A 23,070-nucleotide genomic window follows, 5' to 3' on the forward strand; every position below is an offset into this window, starting at 1 on the left:
CTGTGTTGTTTTTTCACGGTGACTGTAATAACATCCGCCTCAGTAGCATACAGCATTCCTTTTATTCCCCATCTTGCCGACTTGACCATTGCCATTCTAACACGTGTGAACTGAGAACCTCTTGTGATTTATTCTGTTTGTTTGAAATTGACCAGTTTCCAAAACCATGTTGACTATTCTGAAAATCTTCTTTTGAGAAATGTCTGTATAAGTGTTTGCTCATTTTAAAAAGATATTTATATTGAAATGGTTACAAAGAGGTAAACAAAATTTCAATCTACTAGTTCACTCCTCAGATGACCACAATAACCAGCAGTAGGCCAGGCCAGAGGCAGGAGCTGCTTTGGGCCCTCCCATCTTCAACTGCTTTTTCCAGGCCAGTAACTGGGACCTGGATCAGAAGTGGAACAGCCAGGACACAAACGGGGATGCCAGTGTCACAGGCAGTAGCAGAATGTGCTACCCCACAGTTCAGCCAGCCCTAACTTTGCCCATCTTTAATTGATTTTTTTTCTCACATTTGAGTTGTTTCAGTTCCCTATTTATTTGGGGTATTAACCCCCATCATATAACTTATATGTATAACATATATATTATACATGATGTATATATGTTATAACTTACATCTTTTCCATCTTTTGTTTCACCACATATTTCTTCCTCAACTGTTTTTGCTGTGCAGAGATTTTTAATTTGATTCCATCACATCTATCTGTGTTCGAATTTTTTGGTCTGTGGTTTTTGAGGTCATATCTGAAAAATCCTTATCCAGACCAATGTCATGGACCTCTCCCTCTATGTATTCTTCATTTTTAATTTCACATCATATAGAATTATAACTCCTTATGAAGGACTAAACTGTTGTAACAATATGGGGAAAATCATTTCGGGGGCAGGGAATTTGAGGAGAGGGAACCCAAACCATGGAATTGTACCATAAAACTCAAAATTTTTTAAAAAATTAAATTTAAAAAAATGGAAAAAATTCACACCATAGGTTTAGTGATAGTTCTAAGCCTACCCACTCTCCTTCCATGTTCCCCTCCCTCCCTCCTCCACTTTGTTATGTTTCTACAGAAGCTTCTTTTCATTTCACTTTACAATCACAGGCTTAACACTCCATTGGATAAGGATTTCAAGAAATAACAAGTAGGAAATAAAATCTATTCTACAGACACAGGCTGTAAACTATCAAATCTCAAGGTTCCCCTCACTCATATAGATAACAGTTTTTATACTTTGTATTAGTTACCACAATTCAGGGAAAACATGATATTTATCTTTTTGGGGACTGGCTTAGTTAATTAAATATACTGGTTTCCAGTTGCATTCATTTTGTCGCAAAGGACAGGAATTCATTCTTTTAATGGCTGAGTTGATTTCCACATTCTCTTTATTCAGTTATCCATTGACGGACATCTGGATGAATTCCATATTTTAACCATTATGAATTAAACCACAATAAACACAGGTATGAAAATATCTATCTCCTACGCTGGTTTCATTTGAGTAAACTTTCATGACTAGGATGGCTGGGTCATATGCTAAATCTAATTTTCCAGTCTTTGAAGAAGCTCTAAACTGTGCTCCATAAAGGTTGTACAAGTTTACAGTCGCAGGAACAGTGGGCTAGAGCACCTTTTCCCTGCGTCCTCACCAGCATTTACTGTGCAGAACTGTCCCAACTGGGTTGTGGTGGAATCTCATTGTTTCTCGTTTCTAACAAATCTCCATTCTGTTTTCTACTAATAATGATTTCTACTGTACTAATTTACATTCCCAGAAACAGCGTATGAGTTCCCCTTTCTCCACATCCTCCCCAGTACTTACTTTTTCACAGCAGCCATTCTAACTGCCATAAGGTGATACCTCATTGTAATTTTGATTTGCACTTTTCTGATGCCTACACACGCTGACCATTTGTTCACGGAGCTGCTGGTGGATTGTATTCTTTTGAGAAATTTCTCTTCAGACCTTTGTCCACTTTTTAACTAGATGAGTTCCTGGTGATGGTGTTGAAGGTTCTTTAGTTCCTTATATATTCTGGATATTCATTCTTTATTTGTTAAGAAATTTAACAAATATTTTTTTCCCGTCTATAGGCTGTCTTTTCGTTCTGTGGATTATTTAATTTGCTGGACAGAAACTTCTTTGATATCAATCACATTTGTCTACTTTTGCTTCTAGTACCTGCACTTTTAGGGTCTCATTCAAAAATGTATTGTCTTACTAATGTCTTGAATTGTTTCCCCTGTTTTCTTCTAGTAGCTTCATACTTTCAGATTTTATATTTTAGGTTTTAGCTCCATCTTGAGTTGATTTTTTGAATAAGGTGAGAAGAATTTAATTTTATTTTTCTACATAGGAATATCCAGTATTTATTTAAGAAACCAAGAACTTTGCCTCTGTCATTCTATCTGATTTTTTCCCCAAAAGTGAGGGGAGACAATATGAGATGCAGGTAACTTAGTGGCATCTTCTGTACCAATCACCTACCCAAAAAAACTCATGAATTTCCTTCAAAACTTGTTTTTCCTCCAGCATTTCTCATCTTGGGAAATCAGACCTAACTATTCAAGCCTGAGACCTAGGAATTAGACTTGAATTCTCTAATTACTTCATCTCCAATGGCCCATCTGATTCCTCTGGGTCCCTGCAACTCCGTTTGCCTCTGCCCTACATATAATCTTCTCACAGTAAACTACAGACCAAATTCCGCCACTTCTATTTGTGCAGTTGTAGTCCTTCCCATCCCCTATCATTAGTTCTTAAACTAATAATTTTGCAGCAAAATCCAAATGCAATTTAACAATCCTTTAAAAAGCATATCATTTGGAAACAGGGCAATGGCTCATGGCTAAATCCTCACCATATAAGCACTGGGATCCCATTTATGCGCCAATTCACGTCCCAGCTGTTCTGCTTCCCATCCAGCTCCCTGCCTGTGGCCTGGGAAAACAGTCGAGGACAGCCCAAAGCCTTGGGACCCCTGTACCAGCAGGGTAAACCAAGGAAAAGCTCCTGGCTCCTGGCTTCAAATCGACTTGGCTCTACTGTTGTGGCCATTTGGGTAGTGAACCAGCAGTTAGAAGATCTTTGTCTCTCCTTCTCTCCATAAATCTGATCTGCATTTCCAATAAAGTAAACATTTTTTTTAAATCCTAGGATTTTTGAAGCAGTTCATACAATAGGAAGCATTCCTTATGTAAATATCACAAATAATGGAGTCTAAAAGCTAAGGTTTACTGTATGTATGATATTTGAACTGAAGTTTAGCAATACAGACAGTCAACTATTTTCAGCTCAATATAAAAACACCTAAAAAACAAGCCCAAGAGAGCAGTGAATGTGTCTTTCACAGAGTGACACGTAAGTGCAGTGCAGTTTACAAAAGGACAAAGAAGGCAATGCTTTGCTTTCTTAAGGAAACATCCAGTAGCCTGGCATTCTAGGATTTGCCAGGCTTGTCTTTAAAGTAAACTGTTTTTTATTAAGTTTGCTTATCAGTCTAAAGGTGACACCAATTTTGTAGGTGGAAGTATGAGCAGTGATGAGGGGAAAGTTGTCTTCTAAGTGATAGAGACGTAAAGTCAACCATATGTTGTTACTGCTATTGTGTTTCTGCCAACATCACCATGACGGTCAATAAGCTAACTTGAAATCCTTAACATATTGTATTCCAATAGCCTACAACAAAATATCAGCCTCTTGATTTCTGGATCACAAAAGATGGCACCTGAAAGTTCAGGTATGTATTGTAGCACAGTTCCAAAACTTTGCTATCTCGCACTCTTGCATGTCATTTCTCACTTTCAGAAATCTCAGAATGAAAATGTACGTGACCATCAATTTACATTGCAAGTCTTAAAAAAAGTGTTCATTAGACTCTTGAGCTCTTTAAAACATTCAACAGGTGGAACAGTGTGGTTGAGGACCACTGTGTCTGCTCACCCAAAACCTGATGTAGACCTTGTGAAATAGAACACTTGGGATGCTGTGGTTCAGAGACCAACCCATTCAGTTGAAACAGGAAGTTTCAGGAACATCATTGCTGAAGGTCCTAACTTGGTCCTTGAGGAGCAGCAGCTTGGCTTCCCAAGAAAACAGCCAGCAAATGGCTGTGGAAAGGGCAAGGGAGACCACAGGATCCCTGTGAGAAGAGGTTTCTGTTTTGTTGTTACTCTGTTGCTATAATCCCATCCCTATACCACCCTCCCTCAACCAATGTGCCCTAATTTTGCTTCTCCTGGAACACCTAACGGCATGCTGCTTTTAGATTTAAAAAAGTTGTTTGTGCTTTAAAGTGCATAAATGAATAGATGATTCGTTGAGATATTTTACATTGTTATGTCTGGTTAGGGTTGCCAAGAGATACTGTTTACCAGAAATAACTAAGAAAATATTTCAGAGTTTGAGATTTCTCTTCCAAAAATGTCTCCAAAATGACAAAAACAATCTTGATTTCTTGACACTTTAGAGAAGAAACATTATTAAAGTGTTCTAGGTTTGTTTTTCCTTCCATTTTTGACATCATAGATGTTACTACCAAAACGAAGCAAACCACAAGTGATGAAAATTCATTGAAAAATTTTAATAAAGGAATTATACCCTCTACAATAAATTTTAACATCAATATGACAGCTGCCAAAACCAAGGAGATGATTCTCAAGAACCTAATACTGAGAACTAAAGACACTCTGGGAGCACCAAAGAACAACAGGGTAAAAGTTCCCATCCATGTTGAGTAATCTGCTTGTGCTATTCAAGTGATACATTGGCTTATTTCTAATTAATACTAACAAAAAGGAAAAAGTGCATGTAAAATACATTCCTGAATATTTCTAGAATATTTACTTACTAATCCAAAGATGGTTTTCAAATCAACATAATGTGATTTCTAACACAATCAAAAATCACTAAAGGCCAAAGAAGCTTGAAACTGGAGTGAAGACTAGAAGATGAGTTAGATGCCTATTGCCTTGTTGTTATGCAAGGGCACTTCAAAAAACTCATAGTAAAATGGTATCAAGAGGGAAGTTTATTTTGCCACAAAAAAATGTTGAAATTTTATGCATTGGGGAGTAATCATAAATTACACAGAAAATGCATAAGATAAAACTGTGCATGGACTTCAAAAAATGTCTTGCCCCCAAGTAGACTTTTTTTTAGCCCATTTTTCTATGACATTTTAAAAGCACTCATTATCTTCCTGTGACCTTGGCTTGGAATCCTAAGAGTGAATGTTAAGCTACCCATAACCTCCGTGAAGGTGTGAAGGGCAGAGCCTTGAGACACCTGCTTTCTTCAGATGGCATTGAGTGTTCCTGGCTCTAGCTTTCATCTGCCTGACACGCTTTCTGTCACAACCAAAATTTATGCTCACTGACACTAATCCAGTCCGAGAACAGAAGTTCAGAGTCAGAACTCACCAATCAGATCATCTCCTGGGGTCTTGAGCTCCTAAGTTTAACCCCTGTGACTGTCAATTTCAAGAGCTCTTAAGGGTTTGCTTCAGATTCCCCTGATTTGAACTGCAGAACTGGATAAATGTGGTGCATCTTTGTCTTCCAGGATAAACTCTAGATAGTTTTTGTTTGTGTTTGTGTTTTTTAAGATTTATTTCTTTTTATTGGAAAGGCAGCTTTACAGAGAGGAAAAATCTTCCATCTACTGGTTCACTACCCAAATGCCCACAATGGCCAGAGCAGAGCTGATCCAAAGCCAGGAGCCAGGGGATTCTTCCAGGTCTCACACACAAGGGTAGGGTCCCAAAGCTTTGGGCCATCCCAGGCCACCAACAGGGAGCTTGATGGGAAGTGGAGGAGCCCAGCCAGGAGCTAGTGCCCATATCTGCTATGACATGTAATTTTGTTTTGAGGCCATAACATAATTGATACTCCAAATTTGTGATTTAAATGGAGGAAATACTTATTAACATATTTTCAAAGTGCTTGTCTTCCTTAAGCTTATAGTATTTATTGATGACCTGAATACGCCAGTACCAGATACATATGGAACTCATCCAGCCCTGGAGTTGATCAGACAATTACTAGATTTGGGAGGAATTTATGATACGGAAAAAAATATGTGGAAGGTACTGTATTTGCTAAGGTTTTGTTCATGTTGAAAATTGTAGCAATATGTTGTAACAGTGTTGATTAAATGAGAAATTCAGACAGTCTGAACTTCAGGGACAAGTTAAGCTACACAGAGACCCTCAATTCGCTATGCTGTATGTGCTAGTTGCATCTGTACCTGATATATAGAAAATTCAAGGATTTACAAAAATTCTACTTCCGATAACTCTGAGTCTTCCTAAAAACTGCGGGTGTGTCCTAAAGCTTTAGTTTGAGTCAAACAGTGCTTACTACTGCTAATTGCGTCAGTGACCAAATTTGTCAATGCATTAGCAATTACTTCATACTAGGAAAAGCTGAGAAATTGCAGCTTACCAAATACATCATTAAAATTGATGGGAATCACGTATTACTGTAGCTTTAATGATTTTGTGATTCTCTTAAAATTGAAGTGACTGGAGCTGAACTTGTCCTCTGCTTCCTGGCTGAAGCCCTTGCCTCTTCCCCTGCTGACCTGTGTAGTCTTTGCTCTAATCTATTTAACTCGGTGTCCTGAAGATAAGCCCTTGGCTGTGAAGTAAATTAAAGTAAGTTCAAACAAAACATTGTTAATCACCATACAAGCCTAGCCTAAAATTGATTTCCAGGAATCAAGAAGTCTCAGCATTGTGAAGTTGAAAAAAAACAGTTCCCCAAGAGATATTCCACAGCCACTACTTTTGTTCCATTGAACCAAATGCAGCAATGATTTCATTTTCTTTTCAGTATTCAGATACACCCTTCTCCCTGCTTGGTTCCTTCTCTAGAGAGCACAGTCTTGTGTTCTAAAGCTTATTTCACCACGTAACCTTTCTGGACCCGCAGTCCCTCCTCCGTAAAACAAGGTGGTTGCATTACAATTACATGTCTTGGACCAACCTGGGTCCCAGATCCTGAACAAGACACACTGACTTACAAGTTGGCTCAGATGCCAATCAATCCCTGTGAACTAATTATCAACCCAGTACAGGGAGAAAGAATCCAGGAGAGTAGAAAAGCCAGAAAATGGGGAGCAGGTTCCAGAATCCATAGTTACAGACCAAAGAACTAACTGACCAAAGTCCTAAACTGACCAAAGAACATAATCACAGCAGGCCTTTTGTGGAGTTTCTGTGGCCTTGGGCGTGAAATAGGGACAAAGCTGATAAAAAGAAGCCATTGTCGGCTGACTGGTATATCTGTATGCTTCCTGCAGCAGTACTGCGCTATGATGTAATATTGCAAATGGCATTTGTGTGTTAGCATCATACATTCCCATGCCAGCCAATCCTGGCCACTCTGAAAACACACTCAATGCACACTTCTGGTTTTTCACTCACCACTGGAATCATCTTTAAGAACCTTAATGACACATTGCTTATTTTCTGATCATCGCTTTTGCAATTTTTAATTGACATGCATTAATTGTACCTGTTTATAGCTTATAGTATGTTTCAATATAGGTGTTCAACATGTTAACAAAATTAGAGCAATTAACATATCCATCACCTTCTTGAACATTTATCATTTCATTGTGGTGAGAATATTCAAAATCTTTTTTTAAGCATGTAACTGTATTCTTGTTAATTATAGTTATCCTACTATGAAATAGGTGACTAGAATTCATTCCCCATAACTAGAATTTGTTGCTGTTCCTTTGCACCCATTTCCCAACCTCTCCTGCTCAACTTTTCCAGCCTTCTGTAAGATCAGCTTTTGCAGAGTCCACAAATCAATGAGATTATGCGGTGTCTTTCTTGCTGTGCCTGGTTCATTCCACTTGACATAGTGTCCTCCGGGCCCATCCACGCAGTCACTGGTAGATAAAACTTCTCAGTCTTTCGAAGGAAGGAAATTCTCTCTCTCTCTCTCTCTCTCTCTGTCTCTCTCTCTTTCTCTCTCACACACACATGCACACACACACACACATACACACACACGTTCTTTATACATTCATTTGTTCATTATGTTGATTCCAGAACTTGGATTATTTGGTTTTTGCTATGGCCATGTTCAGCTCTTAAAATATTCTCGGAGTAACCCTTGTCAGATGCATTGTTTGCAAAAATTCTCTCTTGTCTCTTTACTCTGTTAACTGCTTGCTTGGCTATTCAGAAACTTTCTGACCTAATTCTGCTTGTCTGAGCTCCTGTTGCCTGATTTGGAGTTGTAATCCACAAAAAAGTCCTGGCTCAGACCAGTGTCATGAAGCGTTAGCTGTGTTTCACTCTGAACACCCCAAGAGTTTCAGGTGACTTTTTGTATTTTTTTAAGGCCTGTAGCCTAATGACTTTTTAAAAAATTTCAAGAAATAATGCCTCAAAATTTTATTTTAGGTAGTTACTTCAGATAGATTTGTGTTGCCATCTAAATTTTTGTCTTGCAGCAAACTGTCATTGCCATCAGTTTACTTTAGCTGTGTTTTAAGTCTTGCGTCCATTTGTGGCGGGGGTTGGGTGAGTATTTCATTTTCTGCAGATGCATTTATCTATGCTTCCTTTTTGCTCTTCCCACAGAACATCCAAGATCTCTCCATTGTCACGTGTTGTGTTCCTCTGATTGGTGGGAGCGACATTAGCCCGCGTCTCCTTAAGCATTTTTCCGTATTGGTAATGCCTCATCCTCCACAAAGTGCCCTGTGCAGTATTTTTCAGGTAATATATCCAGTTAATCTTCTGGGGGAAAAAAAATTCCAAAGTATAAGAAAAAAAAAAATGTAAGGACTCAATGCCACTAACATGGGAACATCATCCTCTTAAGGAGATACATTTTATTTTCCCCTCTATTTTGTGCCCAATTGTCGTGCATGTTCAATATGCAAATCCCAGGATTTTATTCCCCTGAGATTCTGATCTATTAGACCTGGAATGGGTCTTTGGAATCGCAGGCACATCCTAACTGAGCAGCATTGATCTGTTCTTTGCATTTTCTTGTAGAAGAAAAAACACTGAGCAAACTTCTCCCTCAGTCTGGATTGGAATACATGAATGCGGTCTTAAAATACAGCCGCTTTTTCCAGGCGTGAGTGATTGGTCACCTGCGTCACACTTACCATGTGCTTGTGAAAAAATGGATTTACAATTTTACCTTTAAATATTATAAAGAAAAGACATGCAGCTAGTTTTGAAGAATTTAGTCATCTTGTATAAAATCTGTGTTTCTGATCACATAAGAAATGAAATTGAACCATTTTTAAATGTGCACCATTCCAGACTGTGGTAATAATTTACCTTTTATTCTTCTCCTACTAGTTCCCACTGGGGAACGAAGGTAGGAGAAATCCTTTGACCACCTGGTGGGATCAGAGGTGAGGCATGAATTGTCTCCACAGAACACACAGGTGCACCTGTCTCCCATCCGCTTTGTCCCCAGTTTACATCACCCAGAATGTCTTGCTCCTATTCCACCATCATATCATAAATATGTTTTAATTATTAGCATTTGTCAAAATTAGTCCTCTGACAGTAAACTGGTCTGCTTTCTAATAGAGAACAGCTGTCATCAACATAAAAGCTTTGGCAAACTCAATGGTAGTATTTCTTTTTAAAGGCTCATTTGGGAATCTATTTCGCACTCAATAACTTCACGTCTGATGTTCAGAAAAGCAAAGATATGATAACATGTTGTTCTGTGGATATATACCAGCATGTGTCTCAGAACATGTTACCAACTCCAGCAAAATGTCACTACATGTTTAATCTGCGAGATGTGTTTAAGGTTTGTCTTAAAATTTGTTCTCTAACTTAAAATGTTAAGCTGAAATGCACTTTTAAATTAACTTTCCTTCCTTCTTTCTTACTCTTCCTTCTCTGCTTTCTAACCCCCACCCCATTTCTGAACTCATGATACTGTCAGCATGAAATTGTCACAAAGGGAAAAAGAGATAAAACTCATGTTAGTTGTGCTGTTAGCAGCTGCTCCCATTAGTTAGCATAAAAGAATTGGAGATCTGTTATAGACAAATGGGGTTCAAACTGAAAGTGTTAAGAAAAGTAAATCTTTTTTTACATTTATTTGAAAAGCAGGCAGAGAGAGAGACAGACAGACAGACAGTCATGAAGAGAGGTGGACAGGCCGGGATCGTATCCACTGGATCACTCTCAAAATGCCCACAGTGGCCAGGAGGGTGAAACCAGGAGCTGGGAACTCAAATCTGGGTTTTCTGGAGGAGCAGGAACCCCAACACAAGCTGTTGCCTGCTGCTTCCATGGTCTGCATTAACAAGAAGTAAAAACTGGGATCGAAGCCAGGGATCAGACCCTGGTACTGCAGTACAGGATGTGAGCATCTTAATATCAAAAACAAACACCTGCCTGGGGAAGTGATGCTTATGCTTTGTAGCTTCCATGTGGGACCTTTGCCTTATCGGCTCATGGAATCTTTGAAATGGGCTATCAGGCCTTTTACTCAAACCCAAGTTGAGGATGCCACAGTAGGTCAGCCTTGGGATGTGTCTGTCACTGCAGCACCTACCTCCGAAGGCCTGTGGTTTCCCATCCTATCGAGGCCCCCACAAGACCCGGTGGAGTTGCTTCTAAAGTCCCCCACCACCCTGAGAGTGATTCCATGCCCATTATAACCTTGCCATCTCATCCACAGTTCAGGTCCTCCCTTGTAGAAGTCGTTCACTGTCAGCCTGAATAATTGCTTCTATTCTTTAAGGAAAGGAAAGCCGCCACGAAGGGGCCCTGGCATGGCACGCTGCCCTGCTGATGCCCAGTAGCCCTGTAACGTGTCCTTTGAACCCCACCAGCTCCTGCGAGGACTGCTGCAAGCGGACAAGACCGTCATCACCTCCGTAGAGAGGGCTGCCCTGCTCTTGGCTCACGAAGCGACCCGCGTGTTCCACGACCGCCTCACAGAGCCCACGGAAAGATGCCTTTTCTATCAGCTGCTGGCCAAGAACATAGAAAGCCATTTTCAGGTAAGCTTACAATAAAATAAAATAAAATAAAACAGAACAGAATAGAAGAAAATAGAATAAAAGAAAAAAATAAAATGAAATAAAATGAAATGAAAAAGGCTGTTTTAAATGAGGTGTTCATCCAAAATGCTGCTTTAGTACAAAGTCTGCAAACAATGCTCTGTTGTCCCCAAGAGAGACTTCCTGGGTAATTTCTTTTCCCCTGGAAGTTTCTGGAAGCACAGCTCAAGAGAAGATGGCAAGGATCAGGTGGTGAGACCTTCACTTGCGCTTGTGGCCTCTGCGCAGCTATAATTTTCAGGTTTCTCCAAGCCTCACAGAGCTATCTGTTGCCCCAAAAAGACTCCCCTCCCATCTCCCATCCCTAAGCACTTGGGTTTCCAGCTGCCTGTCAGCCCAAGTCCCAGGGGAAAGTGTTTCCATAGCACTTTCCCCCACAAAGGGGGCGAGCAGGAAGGTGCCCCCTGTCTGTCTGGACTACCTCTGCACAAAGCAATGCAAACACTTCCTCCCCCAAGGTGCCTCTGCTTTTTGTCTCTGTTCTTGTGCACTGCTGCTTTCTCTCACCCGAGAAATGCCATACATTCAAAAGTACAGGCATGTCTTGTGATGGTAAAAGGTAATTTTTGATTAAAAAAAGCTTGTAATGTGGAGATGAAGACAGTTCTGCACACAGACCCAGCGTATAAAACAAACAAAACTTAGATAATAGCATGTTTACAAATATGTAGGCCTATTCCTCTGTGTATATGAATACATACATGTTTTTGACATAAGTCACAAATTCAGGAGGCTTCTTTTAAGAATTCTTTCTGGAGCCTGGCACTGGCATGCAGAGAATTAAATAGCAGATTATAGCTGGCATCCTTCAAGGGCACCAGTTCAAGTCCTGGCTGTTCCCCTTTGTGTCCAGCAACTGTCTGACAGCTGGTGTTGTCTTAGCCAGCATGCTGTACCTTCATTCAACCCTCATCTAGCCATTTGCTGAGAAAATGCCTTCCTAATGCCTATCAGGAATTTCCAGTGCCAATACCAAGTGAAGTAAGTGCTGAGGACTACTTGAAACCCTGCCTCTGGGCACCTCACAGCTAACAGGTGCAAGCCCTTTCTGCAAATGCTGCTGTAGACCTGTGCACACACCACTTTGGGGAGCAGAGAAGCAGAGAGTAAAGTACCTTACCTGATTTTAAAGCAGAGAAAAAGTGGTCAGACTTCAAAGAGAAAGTTGTCCAAAGCCTTAGCGTGAAAGATAGCCAAGAGTTTAAGCAGACAGTGGGAAAAGCATTCAACAGCCACTTCCTTTTCCAAGATTGTCGGTAGAACTACAAGATACTTCCAACTACAGGGGTCCTTAACCTGGGGTCCACAGACACCCCGCATTCTTAGAATTATGATTTCTGTGTGTCGTATTTCCTTTGTAATCCTTGTATTTTACTGGAGGGATTTAAAATAATATTCTTGAAGGAGAGTCCCTGGCTTTGCTGCTAAAAGGGCTACAAGGCACAAAAAGGATTGAGAACTGGAGTTGTGAGGCCACTGCACCAGGAGCTTCAGTGACTGAGGTATGTTATGTTAGTCTCAAGAACAAGGGAGATTGTGCTGTTAACTGTAGTGTTAAATCCTTATCTTACTATAGATTTCGTGGACTCCAGAAAACCTGATGAATGATCCAACTGTATTTGTGGACTTCTTGGATGTCAACAAGATTCATAGAAAAAAGATCTATCAGCATACCAGGGACTATAATAGGCTTGCCAGTGTACTTAATGAATTCCAAATGAAGTTGGGTAACAAGTTCACAGAGGTAAGGACATATGGAAGAACCCATTTTATGCTCTTTATAAACCTGACAGGTGCTGTGTCTGCATGTGTTCATTGATACACGCGCACACACATATCCATGTACCTCAAATATTTTTAAGATATTTTGGGAGAGAGAACAGCAGAGGCAAGTAAATATGCCCTAAGATTTCAAAGCAAACCATTTTTACAACATCATATTCTATTATTTCCTCTTACTTTGTCTCAACAGAATATCATTTTAAAAACAGGTTATTTAGCACTAGAGGCTGTGGAGAGTTGAGTTAATAGAGTTTAGTAAACTTTAAAAAGTTTGCAGCAGAAGTTCGCAACATCTGGCAACACATTACACTGGAATAGCTGTGTCTTCACAGTGTCACATAGCTATGCGTGGACAGAGCCACATGTGAAATCACGCATGCCAGAAACCAGTTTTCTTCCTCCCTTCGTTAGACCTGCCTACTGAAAGAGACTGATAGAAAAAGCAGCCTGGGTACTACTGTTCTTTCCAATTAATAATTGATGTTATAATTACTTGTAACTTCTTTTCTCTCAATTCTGGGACTCCCCTCCTTATATTGCTTTATGGAGTATATGCAGAGAGATGATCACAAAAGCTTAGCAAAAACCAGAGTACTGAATCAAGATCAGTGTTATTCCCTTGCGTGTGAAATGACAATGCGTATTTGCTTGACTTTTCCACACCTGTGATCAGTTTTTTTGTCATATTCCCTCTGCTAGATCTCTTATCCCATGGTGTTTTTCAAGGAGGCCATCCAGCATATTGTAAGAACAGCAAGGGTTCTTCGACAGCCTGGGGGTCACATGTTACTGGTAAGAACTTCAGCGCTTCAAATGGCTTGAATTTTGCAAATTACAGTTAAGAACTATAGAAAGATATAAGTTGTCTATGGATATCTTATTCACAACTTTATGAAAAACACTGAGTCATGGAACATTGTCTTTATTCTAACTACAGTGTTTGTAAATTTGTCCATAAAAGTGTTGTTTGTTTTGGGGAGCATTTGATGTGAATAAAAGTGGCAACCAGGCAGCATGTCCCATGCATCCTCAGAGTTTGCAGGTAGATCCTGACTTCAAACACAGTGCGCTTCCTTAGGTTTGGGTTCAGAAAAGTTAAGACATGTTCAGTAAAAATCTCACTTCTCATGAGAACAAATAGGAGTTGAGTTCATTAGAAAATTTCCAAGTACTTAAAATACGGGAAGATTTCTGGAAAGCTAAATAAAATCTCATATATTTAGCCAGTAACATAAAGCATATTTTATGACTTATTATGCTTGCCTGCTTTTTAGTTATTTACTTTATACCTTATTTACAATTGCTTAATTATTTGTTCCATGCTTTTTTTTTTCCAGAAAGGAATTTTCTTGCACCCATAATAGATAAAGCTTCATTTTTTTTAAGGTTATGGTCCTTTTTCCTGTTTAACTGAGAAGCCTAGACAAAGAGAGTGACAGTTCAATCCCCAAATGCCCACAGCAAGCGGGAGCTAGAAACAGAATCGAGGCCACTGCCCTGAGTGGCAGGGACCGAGCTGGTGCAGCCATCTTCCGCTGCCTTCCCCGGCTGCATGGTAGCAGGAAGCTGGAGTTGGGAGTGGAGACAGCACTTAAACTCAGGCACTCCAGTAGGTGTTACGGACATCCAAACTGGCATTGAACATGCCATGAGAGCATATGCCCCCCCTTGGGTGCAATCCGGATACTCATTTATTTAGATAGACACAACAAAACTAATTGAAAGTTGGAAAATGGACTCGAGAAAAAATCTAAAGCAAAATTTCTACCACCAAAACCACTCCTTTGCTAACCTTCCCGATCTCATAAAAAGCATCAGCATATGTCCACTGCCTTGAGCAGAAACCCGAGTCACCACCACCCGCATCATTCTTCACAGACTCTCCACCAGCAAGTCCACAACGCAGCTTGCAGAATATATCCCAGATCTGTCCACTTGTCTCCGCAGCCACCACTGACTAGGCCAGCATCATCTTCCCGTGGATTTGTGGGATAACCTTGCTGCTGCTTATCTGAAAGGGCATGGCACTCTCCCTCCCCTCAGCCCTGTCGCTCTGGACCTGCAGTCCACTTTATTTTACTTGGTAGTTCTTGGCAATATCTGCTCTCTCATGTATATATGTATGTATGTGTATATTTTTTTTTACTTGGTGTCTGTTGCCTTATTTAAAACACGAGCTTTGTAAAGGCTATGATTTTGTCTTACTTCAGCTCTTCATGGGTTGCTTTTCTGTTCTCAAATGGTAGGTATTCTGTTTACTTCTTTTACCGCCTTTTACAAATTCTTTCTTTGTTAAATTAACCCTTTCGTGCCAACAAGAATACTTACAACACGTTCCCAATGACAAAATTACTGAGAATGTTTTCTCAGCAAATTTTAAAACCCCACACTAATCTTGCCTACCTAATCATTTTCCCAGTCTCTCATGAACCTAATTACCCTCCCAGAATCCTTACTAAAACATAATCCCTTATTGAAAATATCCGACAAGTCCCTGCTTCCTCTGATTCTATTATTACTAAAAGCATCATAGGCACATTTTTGGCCTGGATCAAATACGTGGTACATTTTTGCAAAATGGTGCTCTAACTTCTATTCTAGCATGTGGAATTAGGCAGGGAAAAGCAGCTGAGAGGGGAGCTTAATAATTTAATGAGTAACATTTAAAGCAGATAGAAATAATGAAATAACCAAGACCTCAATAGGAGATTTCCGATGATGTTAGTTTAATTAGGTAAGGAAATACAATGAAAAAATCATGCATGATTCTTCACTTGATCTTAGCCAAAAGGCCGAGAAGTGATCATGCATGATTCTTTAAATGTTGCATATCTACACTAGATTGTATTGTTTATTAGAAAAATAAAACATTTAAGTAATACTTAAGGCATTGGTCTTAAAGGTTGTTACAACATATTATGCAAAAGAACTAGACTTTTAATAAAGATTGTATTAAAAGAAACAAAAATGTTATAAGGGGGAAAAACAATTAATTGCATTGCCTTGAAATAAGTCCAGAGGTTGGGTGTTTCTCCTTCTCTCTGAATCTGTCTCTGTCTCTGTCTCTCTCTCTCTCTCTCTCTCTCTCACACACACACACACACACACACAGGATGGGTATGCTAACTAGCTTGATTATTATGAACATTTCTCAGTGTATACATTTAATGAAACACCAAGTTGTACATCTTAGATATACACAATGTTGAAATGACAGTGATATCTCAAAAGTTGTGAAGTGGCTTCACAAAGAGTGACATTTTGGCCAGGATCCCAAGAAGGTTAGGACCTTGTGGCCGAGGTTTGAGGGCACTGAGGGGAATACAAATTAAGTCCACAAGAGTACTAAGCAATGAACTTAAACTATAATCAAGAAGATAATGACAGTATAGCAGGTAAACTAAACTCTCAGGCATTGCTAGTGGTATTGTAAAATATAGCTATTTTGAAAAATGGTTTGTGCATTTCTTACAGAGTGTCATGTAGATTTATCAGATAGCTGAGAAATTCCAGTCCTATATATCTACAGAAGAGAAAATAAAACAAATGTGCACACAGACTTGTATGCAAATCTCCTTAGCAACATCATTCAGAATAGCCAAGAAGTGGGAACCAACCAAATGACCTTCAGTGGTGAACAGACTAATTGTGGTAGGTAGGTCCATACAACAGAATGTTGTTCAACACAAAAAGTAGCAAACTGTTGATACAAAGAACTTCACAACTGTTCTGGCAAGTGAGAGAAAGTAGATGCCGTAGGCTTGATGTTGCATAATCCCACTTACATAAAACCCCAAACACAAGGCAACTTAGTGACCATTCCAGCTTAGTCTTCAGAACGGGAATTGACCATGAATGGATTCAAAGGATCTTTTTAAAGTAATGGAAATTCTAAAACGGGCTTGTGGTAACGGTGTATAAATATGTGAATTTCCTAAAAACTATTTGACTTGTGCATCGATGTAGTGTGTGAACTACGCTCTTGTGAAGCTGCTTTTAAAAGGTAATACCTGCTGTACTTGCCAGAAAGCATATATCAGGAATGGGAAAATACCATCTGCTTTATTATCAGTGAAGAATTCAGTATCAACAGTGATTCAGCAGTGGTTTATAAGCCTCCATGTGCTGTTTTTCCCAATTATCTTTCCAACGAGATCATTTCCTGGAATTTTCAGAGGGTATGAAGAGAACAAATGAAAATACTGAATGTGAATGAATGCCTTACAAACTTGATTAAATATTTAAACATTTAAGCCTATGTCCTAAAAAATAATAAATGAAAATATTGTTAGATATTTTTATTATTGACATGCTAAACATAAAAAAGAAAACACCATCCCCTAAAGAATTCTCCAAAAATATATCGGAATCATAGGGTGTGTTGTTGTTTTTCTTCTTCCACAGATTGGGACAGAGGGATGTGGAAAAGACAGTTGCACAACCTTGGCCTGTTACTTAACAGAACACAAACTGTATCGAGTGCCTGAGTCTCCCAGCTCTGGGTACACAGAGTTCAGAGAAGTCGTTAAAAAGGCTTTTATTCAAGCAGGTCTAGAAGGGAACCCCACTGTGGTGGTGGTGCCTAACTTACACCTAGATCAAGTAAGGCCTTTTTTTTATTATTATTATCTCTTACATTTTCATTTACATAGCCCTTTGCTGAGAAGTTTAATAATTAATGGAAAATAAGAAAATGATGTCTGTAGTTCTACCAACCCGTCTTATCCAACTTCATCCAGTCATAACCCACAAATTGTAGATGCTTTGAATAAGCATGACTTGAAAATAGCTCCTGTGTCTTCATCATGCAAATATTAACTGAAGACTGGAGGTGGTTGCAATACCTGAGTTCTGTCAGCGTATTCAAAGCAATGATGTGTGCCCCACCATGTGTGACCTGCACACTTGTCATCTGTAGTTACTCTGGCTCTTTGTCTTTCTTCTGCTCACTTGACAATAGGTTTAGGACTTTCCTTGAGAGATACATTTTTGGGCCTGGTGTGGTAACCTAGCAGCTAAAGTCCTCACCTTGAACATACTGGGATCCTATATAGGCATCTGTTCTTATCCTGGCAGCTCCACTTCCCATCCAGCTCCCTGCTTGCGGCCTGGGAAAGCAGTTGAGGACGGCCCAAAGCCTTGGGACCCTGCACCTGCGTGGGAGACCTGGAGGAAGTTTCTAGCTCCTGGCTTCAGATCAGGGCAACACTGGTCATTGCAGTCACTTAGGGAGTGAATCATTGGACAGAAGATTTTCCTCTCTGTCTCTTCTCCTCTCTATATATCTGACTTTGCAATAAAAATAAATAAATTTTTTTTTAAAAAAAGATACATTTTCTTTACCTGCTGAAAAAAAAAAAGTGTTCATCCCACCTCCTTTTTTTTAGCCCTGTTACTTTGCTCCAGATATGACCAGTCACAGCCAAAAAGGAAAAAAAAAATCACTTGGAATGCCATCTGGATGGCACTTACTCCTTTGTGGCAATGTTTCCTAGAAATATCATTTGTTATTTATGACCCAGATACACATGTAGATTTAATTGCTGCTTCAAGCCTCTAATGCTAGGCCTACCCCATACTAATTTATTTTTTTTTCTTTCAGGTCGTTTTTGTTTGGTAAACCCAAGTGTTGTGACACATTTATATTCAGGGAAGCTTGGGTTTATTCTGAAAAGCAAAATGTTTTGGCTTTTATAATAACCCTCCCAGTAGACCTTTCCCCAGCCCTGATCTGTTACCTTCCCCGTTGTCCTGGGAGCCCTAGAGCAGCTGTGTTTTTCCTAGCTTGTCTGCTATTCAAACACAAGTGTAGGCTGCCTGAAGCAGGGGTCCCATCCAGTGTGTTATGTGCCCACTGTTTCAAAACTCCTGCTCCAACACAGGTGTTTGGCATAGCGTCAATACCAGGCTTATTTTTTTTTTTTTATGTTTGAGTGAATGAATAGCTGAATAAAGCCTTTTTAACTTAAAAAAAATGTTTTGATGGCTTTAAATTAAGAGTTTAGCTTGTTTTTTAAAAAGCCTTATTTTCATTTCGGTACTATGACTTTCTCAAGATGATGTGTGCAGAGTAGAATATATGAGTAATTTGTTTATTTCTAACCATGTTTTTCTCCAAAGCCATTCATTTTGGAAGATTTGAATTGCCTTGTCAACTCAAGGAAAATGCCTGACTTGTTTGAAAATGAGGAGTTGGACAACATCATAATCAGAATCAGAACATTGGTTAAAGATCCTGGCTATGTGGATGATAGACAGTCTTTACTTGCGTTATTCCAAAAGGTACTTATCACTTTGTATTAAAATGAAGCTATATTAATAACTATACATTGTTTTCAATTTTGATAAAACTTCCTTAGTTTCTTTAATGCAAGTTTATAATGCCCACCCACCCACCCCACACATACCATACCCCGGGGCCAACCCAACATGAACATGGTTCTGAGTCTATCATTGACTTTTGAAAGAAATAGTAACTGGAGACAACAAATGAAAGGTGAAATGACCACTGAGATGTCTTCCTGGCTAATGAAGGGTTTGGGGCTGTATTAGTTTAAAAAAAAATTTTTTTTAAGATTTTTTATTTTTATTGGAAAGGCGGATATACAGAGAGGAGAGACAGAGATGAAGATCTCCCCCCCCCACCCCCCGCCGATGATTCACTCCCAAGTGAGTGCAACGGCCAATGCTATGCCGGTCCGAAACCAGGAGCCTCTTCTGGGTCTCCCACGCGGGTGCAGGGTCCCAAAGCCTTGGGCCGTCCTCAACTGCTTTCCCGGGCCACAGGCAGGGAGCTGGATGGGAAGCGGGGCTGCTGGGATTAGAACCGGCACCCATATGGAATCCCAGGCGTGCAAGGAGAAGACCTTAACCACTTGCGCCATTTGGGCAGGAACTTAATTGGCTTGAGGCTAGTCTTGCCATTAATGAAAGCAAGTGTTAAGTGGAAATCTCAAGATAACCGTTTAAAGTGATGGGTTGCATTTTAACAACTTATATTGGCATTCATTTTCAGAAAGTATATGTGAACCTGCATGTTTTTGTGGTCATGAGCCCTTCAGGACCCAGTTTCCGCCAGTACTGTAGAGCGTATCTGTCTGTGGTTAGCTCCTGCACAATCGATTGGTACGAAAAGTGGCCAAAAGAAGCTCTCCTTATTGTAGCCAACTCTTTCTTAAGAGAAAAAGTGAATTTAGAGAATGAAGAGGTAAATATTTACTGCAAATAAAGGTTTTAGTTTATTTACAGCATCTGACAGTATTTTTAAATACGTTTTTTATTTGTGATTGACATATAGTGATTGAACTTATTTCAGTACATTTCAATACATGTATATGATGTGGAATGACCAAATTAGGATAATTCTTATGGCTAACATCTCCAACATAGATCGTTTCTTTTGTTGGGGATGTTATAAAATCCTCTGTTACTCACTATTTTGAGATATTTAACTGTCAGCCATAATCCTACTGTGCTCTTCAACCTTAGAAGTTAGTCCTCAACACAGCTGCACACCATCACCATTCACCAGGCTCCCCTGCATCCCTTTCTTTCCCATAGGCTTCCAAATTTCCAGTAAAGACTTGTCAATTCTCTGCTTCCTTGAGAGCAACTTTTAATCTTCCATGTAGCACCGGCCTGCCTGAGTCTACTGTTTTACCTAACATCATGTCCTCAAGTCCCATCCATGTTGCTGAAAATGACAGAATTTCCTTCTTTTTTTATGAGGGCAGAACATTCCATTCTGTATCCCACATTTTCTTTGACTAGTCATCCATTGATGATTACTCAAGCTGATTCTGTATCTTGGTTATTATGAATAATGATGCAACAAATATAAACTAGACATGTAAGGAATATACCTCAGTACAATAATGGCTATATATGTATGACAAGTTTACAGTCTGCAACAACATGGAGTTAATAACTTGCTTCTGAATAAACCAGTGTATCACTGAAGAAGTGAAAAAGAAAATCAAAGACCTTCCTGAAATAAACAGTGTGTGATCTATGAGTCAATGAAGAAATTAATAAGAAAAACAAAAACTTTTGAATGAATGAAACACAAAAATGTCAAAAGCCATGAAATGTAGCAAAAACAGTATTGAAAGGGCTATTGATCTTGTATTTTGCATGAAGAGAGAACATATATTTGTCCTTAGGGGATTGACTTGTTTCACCAAGCATAATGGTCTCTACTTGAGACCATTTGGTTGCAAATGGTAGAATTTCATTCTTTTAAATGGCTGAGTAGTATTCCATGGAGTGGATGTACCACAGTTTTTTTTTGTACACTCCTCTTTTGACAGGCATCTGGGCTGTTCCATGTCTTTGGTATTGCAGATTGTGCTGCTGTAAATGTAGGATTACAGATCCATTTTTCATATGAAGATTTCATTTCCTTTGGATATGTTCTCAGAAGTGGGACAGCTGGGTCATACAGCAGGTCAATTGTTAGTTCTCTTAGCACTCTCCATATTGACCTCCATAGTGGCTGCACTAGCCTACACTCCCACCAACAGTGAAGGAGGGTACCTTTCTCTCCATATCCACACCAACAGGTGTTGTTAGTAGAGTTCTGGATATAGGCCAATCTCACTGGAGTCAGATGAAATCTCAGATGCCTGAGCATTTTTTCATATGCCTATTAGCCATTTCAATTTTTCCTCTGAAAAATGCAGTCTTTTCTTTTTTTTTTAAGATTTATTTATTCATTGGAAAGTCAGATATACAGAGAGGAGGAGAGACAGAGAGGAAGATCTTCCGTCCTATGATTCACTCCCCAAGTGAGCACAATGGCCGATGCTATGCCAATCCGAAGCCAGGATCCAGGAGCCTCTTTTAGGTCTCCCATGCAGGTGCAGGGTCCCAAGGCCCTGGGCCATCCTCGACTGCTTTCCCAGGCCACAAACAGGGAGCTGGATGGGAAGTGGAGCTGCCAGGATTAGAACCGGTGCCCATATGGGATCCCAGGGCGTTCAAAGCGAGGACTTTAGCTGCTAGGCCACGCCGCCGGGCCCAGGTTTTTCTTAATGTGATAGTATTTGGTTGTTCATAATATTGCCTAAGGAGCCTATGTAATTGTGTGACATCCATTGTTGTGTCTGCTTTTTCATGTTCAGTTTTATGTATTTGGGTCTCCTTTTTTCTTAGCCTATTTATGTTTATTGATTTGGTTCATCTTCTCACAAAAACTAGCCCTTTGTGTCGTTCATTCCTAGCATGTTTTTAAGTCTCCATGTTGCTCATTTTTGCTCTGATTGCTACTTTTTCCTTCTGACTAATCTTGCATTTGATTTGTTCCTGCTTTTCGTGTCCTAGAGTTGCACTGTTGGGTTGCTATTCTGCACGTCAGTATTGCTTTTGCTGTATCCTGTCTGATCTTACCTTGCTGAATGGCAGTGAAGTCTGTGTGAGCAAAAAACAGGCAGCCCAAAGCCAAATTAGGAAATGGGTCAAGGGTTTGCCTTGACCCCTTATCTGTTCCCCATGTTGTTTGCCCTCTGATTTGCCCTGTGTCCAAAAAGCACAGCCTCTGCACCACCTGACCTTCACTGTCCTGCCTGTGTTGTGATCAGCACATTTCCATGTAAGAAAATGGCCTGCATCTCCATAGCCTGTTCTGTGGCGATCATCCATGTGACCAAATTGCTCTGGCTACAACAGCAAAACTGTAACGAAATGAGAGCAAAAGCAACAACATGAAAGTAGTTCTGAAATTTTGAGCCCAAAGCAAGGAAGAATGTGTTCTGGAGTGATTAAACTGAAGATCGCACAAGACCCAGGTGACAGAACAGTGGCAAGGAGGACTCAAATGTAAATACAGAGAGAACCCAAACTCCGTGTGTGAGACCCAGAAAGGAGTTCATCTGCTGACTTCTCCAAATGTTCAAGGGCGACAGAGATGAGTTGGCAGCAGAACAAAAGGCAGTTGGTTAAAAGCGACCAACAATTGAATGTCCTAGGCAGACTGGAGATGCATCGCCATGACTGGTTTACGACGAAGCGAGAGTCTCGCCCAGTCTAAGCAAGGGAAGCACTGGTGTTGCCCATGCACGTATCATCTGGGCATTTACAGATGTCACAGTTTCCTTTCAGTCAAAGACATTTTCTTGAGTATCTTGATCTTGGGAACCACTTTAAGAAAGGAAAATGAGAGGTTTGTTTTTTGTTTTTTGTTTGTTTAAAGCACCATACATTTTAGCTGTT

The 23,070-nt window shown here is 39.8% G+C and overlaps 1 protein-coding gene and 1 pseudogene across 1 annotated transcript in view; one reads left to right on the forward strand and one right to left on the reverse strand.

Annotated features, from left to right (window-relative positions):
* LOC121167455 (dynein heavy chain 14, axonemal-like) overlaps window positions 1-23,070 on the forward strand; it is a 404,109-nt gene that overhangs the window by 327,721 nt on the left and 53,318 nt on the right. Inside the window, exons 48-58 of the mRNA XM_040996873.1 lie at window positions 3,687-3,748; window positions 4,537-4,721; window positions 5,966-6,094; window positions 8,612-8,749; window positions 9,645-9,812; window positions 10,849-11,019; window positions 12,656-12,823; window positions 13,561-13,653; window positions 17,266-17,463; window positions 18,982-19,143; window positions 19,877-20,068. Coding sequence (XP_040852807.1) covers window positions 3,687-3,748; window positions 4,537-4,721; window positions 5,966-6,094; window positions 8,612-8,749; window positions 9,645-9,812; window positions 10,849-11,019; window positions 12,656-12,823; window positions 13,561-13,653; window positions 17,266-17,463; window positions 18,982-19,143; window positions 19,877-20,068 — 1,666 coding nt within the window. The remainder of the gene's footprint in view (window positions 1-3,686; window positions 3,749-4,536; window positions 4,722-5,965; window positions 6,095-8,611; window positions 8,750-9,644; window positions 9,813-10,848; window positions 11,020-12,655; window positions 12,824-13,560; window positions 13,654-17,265; window positions 17,464-18,981; window positions 19,144-19,876; window positions 20,069-23,070) is intronic.
* On the reverse strand, window positions 15,519-15,665 carry LOC121167467 (annotated as a pseudogene).

This window comes from Ochotona curzoniae, unplaced genomic scaffold, assembly GCF_017591425.1.
Source record: "Ochotona curzoniae isolate NIBS_2020 unplaced genomic scaffold, NIBS_Ocur_1.0 patch371, whole genome shotgun sequence".
In the NCBI taxonomy this organism is placed as follows: Eukaryota; Metazoa; Chordata; class Mammalia; order Lagomorpha; family Ochotonidae; genus Ochotona; species Ochotona curzoniae.